Genomic DNA, 15233 nt, shown 5'->3' with positions numbered 1-15233 from the left:
GATAATTTGCTTATTTACAATATTATAGAGGTAATTTGCTTTAAACCCCAATTTTATTTGATAACAATATTATATGTTCTATGTTGTCGTTCATAAATTTTATTATAATAATTAATTGTGGGATCAAAAAATTATTCATTAATTAAGAAATACTTCATTATATGTTTGATAAAATGTCAAAGACACTATAAGAAGATTGAGTTCTCGCTACATTATTAGATCGCGGCTTAAAAATTATGGTAAATCAATACTATTAATCACAGTTAAATAAAATCAAAGTAAAAATAAAAATTATTTTTTACGATAATTAATCAATATTCTCCATGATCTTTAAAATATAACCAAATTATTTGCCATGATTTTGATCATGGCTAATATTTCGGCTACACTTGCAGAAACAACGACCAATGCCGTCATGAAGGTTGATGTGTATTTGCCAGAATTTTCTTGTCTTGGCTATAGTAATTAACCGTGGCAAAAAAAAAATATATTTTTCTAGTGGAAAAATCATATTAAAAAATTTGAAACAGTATTGTGTATTAATGTTTTAAGGTATTCCTGATTTGAAACATCGTCAAATCATACCAGTATGGAGGTAAATTGCTTTATTTTAAAAATAATAAAAAAATAAATTAATATAGAGGATAATTTATTCCTTTACAATATTAAAAAATAAATTGCATTAAGCCCATCTTTTTTTTGGTACTAAGTATTGACTAATAGAGTATGGTCTCACAATTAAGAGGTTATGAATTCCAATCCTATGCATATAGGTATTAGTTTATTTTTATAATAGTATGTATATGTTGTTTCTTCGTTCCACATGAAGTGATGAATCGATTTAAAAATATTATTATATTGTATATTAAATATTATAATAATATATTACTTATTTTAAACGATATCGATATATTTTAAAAAAAATATTGACTAACAGAGACAAATACGGCAGAAGATGTCACCGGCAATAAATGCTGGTGGTGTAGCCCCAACTGAAGGGCGGATCTGCCGACTTTTCTCAAGACTTTAGGGAAAAATGTTCAGAGTACTTCCATAATTATGTCCATTCCAACTTAATGATTTTTGTCCATTTTTGTGGTAATTCAAACTTCATGTTCTTGACTTTTCGACATCTGCAACTGATTCTGGAAAGTTGGAAGTGAGGGACATTGAGTAGTCCCAATAATATAAATTGGAAAAATAATGCTCTTTTTTCTCGTATATTAGGATTTTTTTAATTTAGCTTTATTTATTATGATTTTCTTATATTATATTTTATGATATCAAATTTTTTTCAATATTAATCATTAGGTGTAACAATCTGACCAATCTTTGGTTCAATTATCGCATTAGTCAAAGAATATCTATGACCTTTTAGTGCTTAACTATTAAAACTTTTTGAATCAATGTTGAAAATTAATGAGGAATAATCTATTCATTTATATGGATTTATGATCTATCTACACAAATTATTTTCGTCTTTTGCATAATTACATAAATCATCCAAAATACAGTCAAAAGCTTGAATAATTAGTGTAATGATATTGACGCTTTTTGGGTATATGTGTGATGTTGACGTTTTTTATGTACACAAAAATACCCGAAAGACAAAAAATTTATGTAAACAAAACCATAAATTAGAGAACATAAATATAATTATTGCATTTAAGTATGATCAAATATTATATCAGAATAAACTTTATTTTGTAAAACTTAAATTTTGGTGCTTTTGGGCATTAAAATTAGTGAAATAAAAATTAATTAATTAAATATACTGTAATCAATTACTCAGGTGCCTGGCCAAATTCAAGTACATAGTTGGGCCCTCTTGTTCTTGATATAGAGAGGCCCAATTACATCGGCCCATCTACTTGGGCAATTGTAGCCTATATATATCACCACGGGCATAAGTGATTTTTCGGACCAAGATTTGCGGAAGATCTTCAGATTGAGCTTCAAATCAACGTTGGAGAAAGTTTCTGACTAAATCAAACGGTAGAAAAGTTTGCTCTTGAGCCCCAGCAGAAAGATGTTCCATCACAACGGTGGGTCTACGTAGTCGGATTTTGGAGTTGATGTATGTACCACCTTCACTCTGAAAAAGAGGGGATTAGTTTCAAAAAATAAGAGGGGATTAAGGAAAGAAAGTCGGAAAAAGACACCCCCCACAAAAAAAAAAAAAAACTGTAGATGAAAGAAAAATAATTATAAAAAACCACTATAGGATTTAGCATAAATTACGTTGACATCCCCTAAGGTTGCGAAATTATAAATATATTTTTAGATATTATAATTATAATTATAACTACATTCGTTTTTATTAACAAAGTTTACACAAATACTCCTTGAAAATTATTACGCTAAACCCCCTGAGTAATGTAGTTGTGGGTATCAATATAATTTACCGTAAAATTTATTTGTTAGGTTTTGTTGCTTTTGTCATTGATGAAATTATGAGGAAAAAACTTAAGATCTAAGATGAACATTGCGATAAATTCTTAACAAAAAAAAAATATATTTTTAGAATTCGTACTGGAAAAAATATTATTGTGTGTCTAAATTTGGAAAATTTGTTGAGGTTAAATCCGAAATCTTTCAATTATGACTATTATCAACCTGAAAATTTATAAAAAAAACAAAAAACAAAAACCAAAAATGATCTTTAAGGCAAGAAATGGTTATAATCACACCATGAATGTCCGGTTATAATCCTTTGCAGCTTGAATAAGCGATGTTGTAAATGGGTAAGAAGTAGCATGCAGCAAAAGTTATAGATTTCTTTAATTATATGATTTCATGTAAATCAATATTAAAAAAGATCACGTAATTATATGAGTACATATATATACCTGAATTCAAATTAGGTGGCTTGGACCGGCACGACCTGAATATAAAAAGTACAGATTTTGTCCTGTTAAATGATTAAGAGAAGAGATGAATTGGGTTTAATACTATTTACTTTCATATGATATTGTAAATGAGCAAATTACTTCCTTATATATATAAAAGAAACTTTAATTCAAATAATAGTAGGTGTGACATGCATAACTTTTAAAAATAAATTATTTATATAAATTGTATATATTATTAATTTTTGTAGAGTAAAAATATCCAAAATATATATGATGATAATAAGTTAATATAATTAATGTGATTATAAAAATATTGATGAACAAAGATAATAAATAATATTGGAAAAATAAAAATAAATGCAATAGAGAAAAAATATCTATAGAAATGTATTTAATTATGAAAAACCATGATAAATGAAAGAGTTAAAAATAATTTAAAATTTTTAAATAAATGACGGACTAAAATTAAGTGAGACACCAAAATTATTCTCATTTAATAATAAAGTATAGATATTCAGTCCAAATTGCTATTCAATTTTTTTACTTCTTTTTATATCGAATTTAAAATCAGGTCGACTCTATTTTAATTAATGGTAATTGAAGCGTTAGACTGTGTAGAGGTGGTGTCAGCATTGCCACCTTGAAGCTATATTTCAATCAACAGATTTGACTTCGGGAGATGGATTTTGAACATAATTTCATATTAGAATAATTTGAAATACATCAATATTCTGTAAAATATAATTTAAATTCAAAATTTAATGATTTAAAATTATTCAAATTGAAAATTAAATCTAACATTCTTTTTCGATGTAACATTTCCTTTTCTTTAGATGACATGTTTCTATAAACTTTGATATGATCGCTTCACTTTTCAGCATGATTGATGGTGAATTTTGGCCATATTTTAGTAATGCGATTATAACAAAATTTAAGCAATTCTAATCAAAGACAAATGGAAAAGGCATATAAATCGCTTTTCATATGTACTCTTTTTTAATAAAATTTATTATTCATATCGGGTCTGATCGGATCGAACCAATTACATAGTAACATATTACATCGACGCCTCCAATTTAATGATTATGCTTAATTTCATAAATATTCGTGTCTTCTACAAAAATATTAGTGTACTACTTCAGTGAGCGTTTGTGTAAAATTTTTTCACTGAAAAGGGGGCATACTTGTAATTATAGCTACAAGTTCAGAGAATGTATTTGTAATTTTGCAAAGTATATGGGGTGTTTATACAATTAGATCTAAATTCAGGGAATACCAATATAATTTACCCTATATGTATCTGTCATGCATTTGACGACTCTTTTGAACTATAGTCACTAGAAAAACTATAATTTTTCGTTACGGTTAATTACTATAATCAAAGGAAGAAAACTGTGGCAAAAACAAAAATTAATCACAGCTTCGCTAAGGCCAGTAGCCATTGTTTTTGCAAGTGTGGTCAAAATATTTGTCATGCTTTTGTTTTCGCTATGATTAAAAATCATGGTGATATTGATTAATCATGATAAAAATTTAAATTTTTACTTTGATTTTGTTTAATCTTGATTAATAGTATTGATTTACTACGAGTTTTAACTCATAATTATTTATAATATAATAAAAATTCGATTTTTTTGTAGTGATTTTGACTTAATTCGAGTTAGAATTTCTTGTAAAAATTAATTGTGCGAATATGATCTAATTTTTTGTGGAGCACAAGAATAAAAAGAGGTGCGACATAAAGAGTCTATTTCATTTTAAAGGAAGAGCACAGAAATGACAAAAGTTAAGGGACTTAAACATGAAACACCGAAAGTGATGGGGCCTGCTTCCAACTATTAGAAGTTATTAGTCCCTTACGAGTTCTTTGTAAACATATATATCAAATGAAATGAATAATTATAAATGCTTTTTATTATTTGGAGACGTATAAATAATCGTCCCTGATGTTTGATAAAATTATATAATTTTTAGATGGAGGTCTGAAATTGTCAACTTTGTCGTATTATATTTTTTATTTTTTAAAATTTTTTAAAGATTCTAAAAGAATTCGGACGAAGTGGATGAAATTTTTTAAAAACTTGTACAAAATTAACACTTAGTCCATAAAAAAATTCAAAAATTTTTAAAAAATAACTAAAATTATAATTAATATTCAATAATGTTTAATTTGATTTGAATTACTGTCTAAGTTATCTAATATCAACTGTCATCGGGTCAAATGGAACTAAGCCTTAAATTTGACCCCATGATTGTGTGATAGCGTCAGTCAGTAACAACACGCTAATGGCTTTGTGTTGATCTTTAGGATTGACACTTTAGACCATATATCCTGATCATGTTCATGAATGCTTTTACGAATAATCCAATTCTTTTGTTAACAACTGCATTTACTTAGTTGAACATCTTTAGGAATACACTGCTAGCATCTCGTCTAAAAGACTTGACCCTTTTCATCGATAAACTCTTACTGTACTTGCAGTATCAACACCTTTCAGAGTTAAAAGGGAAAGACTCCAGATACAAAGTATCGATTTATATTGGCGCTCTGTGCATATTTTTTTTATTACTATTCTCGCTAATAATAATTTTTATAAAATAATAATAAATTATTAAAATTATGAAAGTCATTATTATGACAAACTAAATATTCTTTCACTAAATGTATATAATTTATAATAATATTAAAATTATCACTTGATTTTCTTTCGTCACTAATCTTTTCTTCTTTTTTTTTTTTGTAGTGTCAAGCGAGTATTAATAAAGTTTTTAATAACAAAAAATTATTTATAAGTATATCAAATTTTACGAGAGTTCATTGTAATTACTCTTATATAAATTATGGCCAATTCAGGCAATAATTGTGGTTAGACGTCATTAGTAATTTGGTGGGCAGTGATACGAGTTAATTGACAAATATGGAAGAAAATTCAGATACGAAAACATTGGAAAATTATGTCAAAAAGTTTTCTTGGTTATATTCTCCAAATGGAACTTTTCATGTGCCGCAATTGAGGTTTAGATTATATTTAACATACTAATACTTCATAAATCATTCTATACCGTATTTAACACGTGTTGAATCACTAGAAAGAAAAAATGACTACAAGCTACGATTTTTTAATAGTTATGAACTAAAAATCGTAGTAAATTATTTTTATTGACCACGATTAAATAAAATCAATATAAAAATATAGATTTACTACCAAGAATAAGTTATTTGCCATGGCTAAGACCATGGTAAAAATATATGCCATGGCTAAATGTTTTAGCCACCCTTGTAGATACCACGACTAACAACCGTTGTATAACCGTGATCATGACTATTTTATTTTTAACCATAACAATTAGTCGTGATTAAATATTATATTTGTTTTTGTAGTGAATTTGGACACGAAATTAATATAATTTTCACATATATTGAATATATCATTTAACGGTTCAAAAAATAAAAATAAAAAGATAAGTTTCCAGCACAGTAAAGACGGAGATCATTGCAGGTTTGACATGTTTTGGACACTTTAGTAGTATTTTCTTGTAATTTTATACATTTTGAGGATTATGAAATTTTTCAAAAGATCCTATAATCATTTAAAGACCATATCTCAATTTTGTTTCATTTTTCTAAATGACCATTGTACCCCCATTAATTAGAGTAATGATTAGGATCCATAACTTTCACTATATAATTAGTTTTTAAGGTTAAAAATATAAAAAACGTAAAACTTTGAATTTTTTTAAGTCTCATCCAAAACTTAATAATATTTATATTTATGAACATTCTAAATTGGGGAAGGATTAATAAATTACAGAGGATACCTTGAATCTAAATGACTACACTACCCTTGAGGAAATTTGGAAATAACCATACACTCTAAGAATATGATCCAGTTGGCTCGATCAGCTCCGACCCAAAGATGTGATTTTGTATCTCGAACATCTAATGTATCACAAATCTCAACCTACAAATTTACACATCAACTTAATGTGATAGGTCTAAGTAGACCAAATTGATGTAGAACAACGAATTACTAGAATAATCCTAGCCAATAAATCATAGCCACGTAATAGGGGGTAGGTGAGGGTTAAAGTAGTATTCTACCCATACCTATCGTAAATAATATACATTTATATTATTAAAAATATTCCCTTATTTTTTCTCATTTGAATGGAGAGAAATCACTTGTAAGAATTCCAGTATAAAGCGTGTTAATTAATTGCGTCTTAATAATACAAATTTAATCGATATCGTATTTTGGCGACATCACCCTCTTTCTCATTCCCTCCAACCAAATAAGGACATGCAACTGTGCTTTAACCCGTCTCCTTCTCCGATCTCTCCCTAATACCAAACATGCCAACTTCTATGAAAGGAAGCTGATAATGACTAGACAGACCTTACACTCCCCCCTACCCCACCCCACCAAAAGAAAAATAAAAGAAAAGGTTAATTCTGCTTCACTAATTTGTTCAATGGTCTAATGTCCAATTCAATACTCGCTCAATTACCACTAATCTTGTGACCTAATGGGTTGAACGTTGTTATATTCACGATATTGGTTCAAATCCTTATTAAGAAGTTTGGTGGAGTTAAATGTATGTTTTAATTTGTGTTCATTCTCACGATTAAACTTTTGTCTTTAGTGACAGTAAGTCTGTTATATGAACTCCAATCAACCCACATTATACATAAGTAATTTTCTCTAGTAAAATTAAAACCCATTTAAATCTTAGTATAAATGATATCTTAAAATGTTGCCTTTCAAGTTCAAGCTCATACACGCACACACACACATTTCTAATCAACAAGTGAGCTTCATTGATTACCTTCCTTTATTTCCAAATTCCAAGTGAGAAATCCCTTATGCACAAACAAAAGCAGATCTATAAAATATATATATCTATATATGTATATATAGAGAGAGAGAGAGGAGGGAAGAGAATTAAAGGCACAGAGTCCCTTTATTATGGAAACTGGAATGGACTAAATTGATCAAACGGCAAAGCATTGTAGTCGAAAGCATCGACAACGCCAGCACTAGGCTCTTGGATGTCTACAAGAGGAGCCATATTAACATGATCAATATCGAAAAACGAGTCAGAGTGCCGCTGTTGCTGATCAACATAACAAGCAAGACGTGCTCGTGCAAGGATCAGATCATGCTGTAGCTCCACCATCTTGTGCTGCAATGAGGCTATCGCCCCAATGCAGCCGTAAACGGGGTCCTGGAGTCTCACCTCGGCCTCATAAACAAGGGAATTCACTGTCTCCTCCCGTTGCTCCTCGGCCACCTCGTTCAGGATCTTGCTTACGTTGCTGGCTCCGAATACCTTGTGGACTTTTGCAAACTTTTTCGGCTCATCGGAGCGAAAATACGGGGCGAATTGACAATTTGGGGTGCATCTTCTCTTCAAGAACTTGCAGGCTGCACAAGAAGAGCTTGAACGAGGTTCTTGATGACCCTTCATAATGCCTCTCTTAGCTTTGCCTTTGATAGTAGTGTTTACTCTCCACATTTATAGCCTAAGGCCAATGTGGGACAGTCCGATGAGATCTTGTAATATTGATAAAAAAGTGTCTTATATCTGGCTATTAAGTAGCTTGGCCAATTGAGTCTCCTACAGGATTGCACTTATTACGTACATATTACATAAGTACAACAGAGGTTTTAGGTTTGAGATCACATCATATTTTATTTCAAATTTTATTACATATCTTGATGAAATACAAAAGTTTATTTAATTATAAAAAGTTTACAAAAGTAACGTCATTTATTTTGTAAGAAAAGTTTTCATACACAAGATGTATAAATGTTAAATACAATAGAAAATATAATAAAGTTTAGAACAGAAAATCTAATCCAATAAATCGTACATTGTATTAATGATGTAGACGAAGATACAGACTTATGAAAGTAATTAATATGAGACTAATTAAATTAAATATTAACTCATTTTTTCCACTCTCTTCCTATCTTGAATATGAAAGGGGTAAATCAATTACACTAATATTTTTTAAAGTTAAATTTAATTATAAAAATATTCTAAATTACAAGTAGCCCCTAATGTGAGGGGATGTTGACATAATTTACCTTAGGGGCATGCTTCTAATTTTTTTTTTATCTTTTAATAGAGAGTGTACTTATAGTTACAACTATAGTCTTAGTAGATATAACTGCACTTATAATTCTGCCAAAAATAATAATAATAAGTGTTAGTGTAATTAGACATAACCTTAGAGATATTCATGTAATTTATCCTATAAAAGGGGAATTTGCCAATATGTTGTGATTGACAAGTTGCTAGCTTGACACCATTTAATCTTATATAACTTTAAAGATTGCAACCAGCTTTTTAAAGGTTTGATATAATTACAAATATTCTTTCGTTGTTTTTTAATGACCATCTAATGACTAGCTCAATCTGTTAATTTTTATTAGGTTTCCATCTAAACTTTGTGGTGAACAGACCAGCTACCATTATGAACTATGAATTATAATTTACTTATTTTTTGAAAATTTCCTAAAATTTTTATGGACTAAGTGAATAATATTTTTTATATTTTTTCTCAAAATATTTCATCCACTAGGTCCTTTTTTTTTTTTTTCCAAATTTTTATTTTCTTAAAACTGCAACAAGGGCAAAGTGACCAATTTTAGGCCTCCGTCCAAGAATTATATAATTTTATAAAATATTATAAAATATTGATAAATTCCTACATAGGGAGAAAGTATTGATAATTATACCAAAACTAAGAAAAACTTGTTGTGATTTACCTAAAATTAATGCGCATATATACCCCTATCAAGACCATAAACTAAACAAATAATTTGGGAATTATTTTTACATTTTATACTATCCCCATCCAAAGACTACCTAAACTCATTATATAATTATAGTTTTGAAGGGGGAAAAGTGACCCCTTATCATTCAAATTGCGATATGCAAAGTAAGTTGCACCTACACATAATAATGAATGATGTAAATGTGTTGATGAGGTATGATGGGATATGATAGTTCAACAACAAAGTAGACGAGACAATTGTGGCTTCATGAGAATATATATGGGGCCTATATTTATATAGACTCATCAACAAAGTTAGATGAGAGATGATGTTTCACATATCAATTGATTCAAGAAAAGTTATTTCACAATAAAAGAAAACCCTAGTTCTAATTGGACTCATGCACAACAAGGAAACCTCTCTAGCCTACAACATATATTTCCTCGAGATTTTGAAATTATTACAGCATTCCATGCCAAGAAATGGAAATTAACAGCTATAGCAGTGATCAATCTTGCAGCCTATCGATCTTGTCATGCTTAATTTGTAGTATAATTTAGAGAGACACGTTACGGTGTTCGTGCTATGGTGAAAATCTAGCGCTCCCATTTATCTTCAAATTTTTATTCTAATTGGTCAAGTTTTTTGTTGATAAAATTTGAGGTACTTAAATAATTCTTTTAATTTTTTAGTTTTTTAAGGAAAAAATATATTAATATTTCTTAAAATTAAGTCTAATTACATAAATATTTTATCATTTGTAAATTTACAAGGGAAAAATTGTACAATTAGTCTTGTATGTAAGAGGGGCTGGCAAAATTGGTCCAATAACTATGAAAATTGGCAATTTTAATTTCTTTATGTTTTAAATTTATAGCAATTTTGATTCTTTAGACCAAAAGTGACCTAAAATTGACGAATCAAATTGGGGCTTAGGATTTTAATATCCAAATAGACCTCACTTACACAGTTAACATCCTACGCAGATGTGAACATGCCAAAAGGCAGGAAAGTCAACCAATGATGAGGCCATCGGTTGACCACCACCTCATTGCCTACAGCCTCGTCGTTACCGTCGGGCTGGAATTTTTTTCGATTAGTCTCTGGCCATATGCACCATCATTGAACTCATTGTTCGACATTGGTTCTAGCCTTACAACGAATTCTCCAATCCAAGTTCAAATGAACCCCCAATCACCAGTTACATTCTTGTCTTAGAACCTAGATCTATTTTCTCTCTCTTTTCGATCTACAGTGTTTAACCTACCCAACATTTGCAAACACCACAAATCGAATCCCCATCCTTCGGTAAGATGATTGCACCAGGGCCCATCCATTTTTTTCCACGACACGGTCGCTTCTCTTAGTTTTCATTTCCGCCACTTTTTTGCCACCCACCACTATATATTTTTCCCCCGTATCCCCGCCAATTATCATATCTCTAGCGGACCGCCATCCCTGTGTTTGCATGCACACAACCACACATCTCTCTGATCAGTTTCCATCTATGTCATGGCATCCTCATCAGTTGACTTCCTCCGTTTCTTCTTTGTTTGCCACATCAATATCCACGTAGGATGTTGATTGTGTAAGTGAGGTCCTTTTGGACGCGTAAACTCTAAACCCAAATTTTGATTTGTTAATTTTCGACCCCTTTTAGCTAGAAGGACCCAAATTACTATTAATTCAAAATTATAAAGGACTAAAATTGTCAGTGCCATTGCTATGGGACCAATTTTGCCAGCCCCAATGCATATAGAATTATTTTTTGTGATTTTGCCAATAATAAGTACACCTCCTTTTATACAAACACTCCCTTCGAAGTTTATCTATAATTTCACAAGAAATATGAGAAGATTTATATAATTAAACTAAATTTTAAGAGATATCAATGTAATTTATTCTTATTTTTAGCTATTAGAAGCACGTTTGGATCAGTTTTTGAACATTTCCGAGAAAGCCTAAACGAACAACAAACAATAATTAACTTTTCTGAACATTTATTTTCTGTTCTGCAAGACTTCTTTTTCAATATATTATTAAAAAATATTTATTGTCACTAAATACGTACCTATACTCTTATAATACTGCACATTTAAATCATATAATCAATTAAAGATATATATATATATATATATATATACACACACACATTTACATCAATCATTCACAAAAAAGTTTGATGTGATACCACTGATTAACTAAATTTTCTTTTTTTCGAACAACCAAAAAAACAAACGAAATTAATACTAAAATATCCGTCAACATTCTATCAAAATATTTTAAAATAGAACTATCCAAACGTATATCTTCATGATTTAGTTTGCCACTTCCTCACGGCTTAAAGTCAACATAAAATGTAAACTATCATAAAGCACTCACACCTAATGATGCCTTACCTAAACCAATATAAATCATCAACTTCGTGTGTGCATGCGCGCGCCATTTTTTATTTTTATTTTTCTTTCGTTATAAAAATGAAAAAATAGGAAAAACAACTCATAGTTTTATCGGAGTGAATTGTGTTCGTACCCTATTCAAAATTTTTACAGTCGATTTACTGTCTCTAAAAACTAAATATGACAGTATGGGTATTAAACATATAGGTCAGTATGTCCACTTGATATCACCAAGCGTTTTAATAAGAATTTAAATACATATTGTAGGTGTGATATGATTGACCTTAGAACGGTTGCGGATTGTGCGTGTGTCAATATCTGTTGTTTGGTTGCTATTTTCCCACCTCCCCCCATATGGCCGAACCCCTATTTGTGGTTATATAAATATAAAGACCCTTTACTTGAAATTATGGATAAAATGATCCTCATGCCTATAACTTGTTTCCTACCACCCAAATTGCTTCCCAAAGTTTAAATCACAATAGCATTAGTCAATCCCCGCAACCAATTTTCTAGAGCCTTTGACCCCTCAATTACTCTATTAATGTATCACTATAAGCTCACAGTAGTCAAAGTTTGGAGCCTAACATTGTAGGAAGGACTCATAATTTTTAGAGATTTCGAAAAAAATTGTTTGATCTTTAATATTTCTAACAATCATTACAAGACAATAAAGAAAAGCCGTTGCTTTCTCATCTGATCGTGTGATTTTGTTTGATCATAATGCCTTTAACTTAAATTTAATTAATTTATGAACATGACATCATTTCTAACATTTTTGCTAATTTTAATTAAGGTATCCCCTTTTTCTCCCAAAATTGACACCGATTGAAAATCAAATTCTGTGGAGGAGAAAGGAAATTTTATCCGTTGAAAAGAAAGTACAAAAAACTGGAAAAGCTAAGCACTGCAACCAAACAAAAGCGTACGCCTAGGCTGTGTGAAATGCTTCAAGTCTACGAGAGCACAATAGGACAAAGGGAATATATATATATATATATATATTACCTTAAAAAGACAAAAGAAAATATAAAGAAAAAAAAAAAGGTAAAACGGAACGGGAAAAATAGTCACTTCAACAAGACGGAAGAGGTGAGAAAAGCGAGAAGCAAAAGAAAGATAATGGAGCTCCAATTCCAAACGCCCCACTCGGGCAGGGTTCAAAGTGTTGCTATAATCATTGTCGTTTCCCAATCCAACAAAGAACGGAGGCCACCACCCTTGTCACCTCCACCACCCCCACCCCCACCCACAACATCATTACATTATTCCTCATTCCCTATAATTCACCCCTTTTTTTTTTTTTATCACTATAGAAATAATTAGTTACATCATACAATACATAAAAATATTCATACATCTCCCTATATATAGGGAGTGAATCACAAGAGTATATAACGAGCCTGATGCTGGTACAAAATACAAACTTGGACTTAACATTCTAATTTAATCTAGGAGAAAGAGACGAGCTCTACACATTATCTAGGGTTAAGCATGAGAATCACTAACATAGTACATCGCCTACTCTAAGCTATGAATTCAAACTGGTTTACGTGTAGCGTGACTAAAAATAAGTTATCATGATTAGCAATATGATGAAAGGTCGAAAAGTTCTCTCTTATATAATAATCATAACTCAAATCGAATATTTTAAAATAGCGTATAAACTTCTAATTCCGATCATTGAGACCACAGCATCTACAACTCATCATTTCAAAGCAACGAAAAACTCCTACAGTAATGTCCATGGGAGTTGTCAATGTAGAACTTCTTGATCAATTCAAGTGTTTGTAAATATTTAAAATAAAGCTGGAAATACTTTTTGTTTCACAGCTCCCTCATCAATTTTTGCAACTTATTAATAATTTTTTTTTCAAACACTCCAAATTTTTACTACTGTTAACTTATAAATTATTTTTGCAGTTTATAACCACCACAAGAATAGAAACTATCGCAAACACCCTCTTACACCAGAAGTCGCTATGTTACTCGTTCCTCAACAATTTTTTCTTTAGAAAAAAAAGTAAAAGTATACCTTCAAGAGGCATAACAAATGTGTGCAATTTTCCTACACCTAAATACGGGTCGGCCCACATTTGATATGAAATCCAGATGGGAACCCCACTTTGGTACTGGAGGTGGAGTTGAAATCTCTGAGGCTTTGGAATGTTGTGTATTATGATCAGCCGACTGTAGCAATGACTTGGTTTAGTCTCCCACCATCTTCATTGCACCAAAACTGCAACTACCATGTTCCATTTCTAACTTCCTCTTAATAGAAACTTTTTGTCCAAACAACATATATACCACAAGAACTCAACCTTGCTTCGCATGTTGGGATGCTCACCCAAACGGTTCAAACTAATCTGGACCGTTTACCCTAATTTGTAGTTCTTCTTATATGTTATATTATAGATATAAGTTGAACTACTAAATTGCATTAATTTACTGTCCTGTATATTACAGAAGCGACAATTTAAGGACTCTAGTTATATGAGTGGCTAATTGTAAGCCAAAATCTTCATCAAATCATCAGAAATTCCATCACAGAAACTGTTGCAATAGAATCTCTTTTTGTAGTGTAGTGCAATTTATAAATTGATCAAAGAAATTTTAGAATTTATTATTTATCTCATATTTATAAATAATTTAAAAAAATACGCAATAATTCATCGCCAAATTCATCCAAAAATAGGTCACAAGTTTTCTTATGAATTTACATTGCAAGATAGTCATCAGACAGTCGTCCAAGAAATATGTCATAAATATTATGAACTTGCAACAGATACGTATAGGTCACAATAGATTCCAAATATTTTATAATTATTCCTCAGCCAAATGGACTTTTGATTTAGTCATACAAATGAATTTTATAAAGGATTGTGAGACGAAGTTGTGAATTTTTTGCAAAATTTATGATGGAAAGCCCAGCCCAAGAAGAAAGACCACCCAATGGCATTTAGCAGCCCATCAATAGAACAATTTTAATAATTAAATGCTTTTGGGGGTTGTATACATTTTAATTACTCAATTTTAATTACTTTTTGGCAAACAATTGGATATAGCATGCAGAATGAGTGATGATGGATTGAACCTTCCCTTTATGCACTAAATGTCAAGTGTTATTAAATGTTGAAACCGATTTGGTTGCGATTAGTACTGTAGTAGAAAGTTAATTAATAATTAATTAAATTAGA

The 15233-nt window shown here is 30.3% G+C and overlaps 1 protein-coding gene across 1 annotated transcript; it reads right to left on the bottom strand.

The window, feature by feature from the left end:
* Positions 7655-8393, bottom strand: LOC105160978 (LOB domain-containing protein 21-like). Its single transcript, XM_011078526.2, has one exon. It carries the CDS (start codon positions 8367-8369, stop codon positions 7818-7820), a length of 552 nt encoding a protein of 183 aa, XP_011076828.2. The 5' UTR covers positions 8370-8393; the 3' UTR covers positions 7655-7817.

The sequence above is a fragment of the Sesamum indicum genome, linkage group LG4 (genome assembly GCF_000512975.1).
Source record: "Sesamum indicum cultivar Zhongzhi No. 13 linkage group LG4, S_indicum_v1.0, whole genome shotgun sequence".
Classification (NCBI taxonomy): domain Eukaryota; kingdom Viridiplantae; phylum Streptophyta; class Magnoliopsida; order Lamiales; family Pedaliaceae; genus Sesamum; species Sesamum indicum.
Note: the sequence above shows the minus strand (reverse complement) of the source record. Positions and strands in the feature narration are given on the sequence as shown.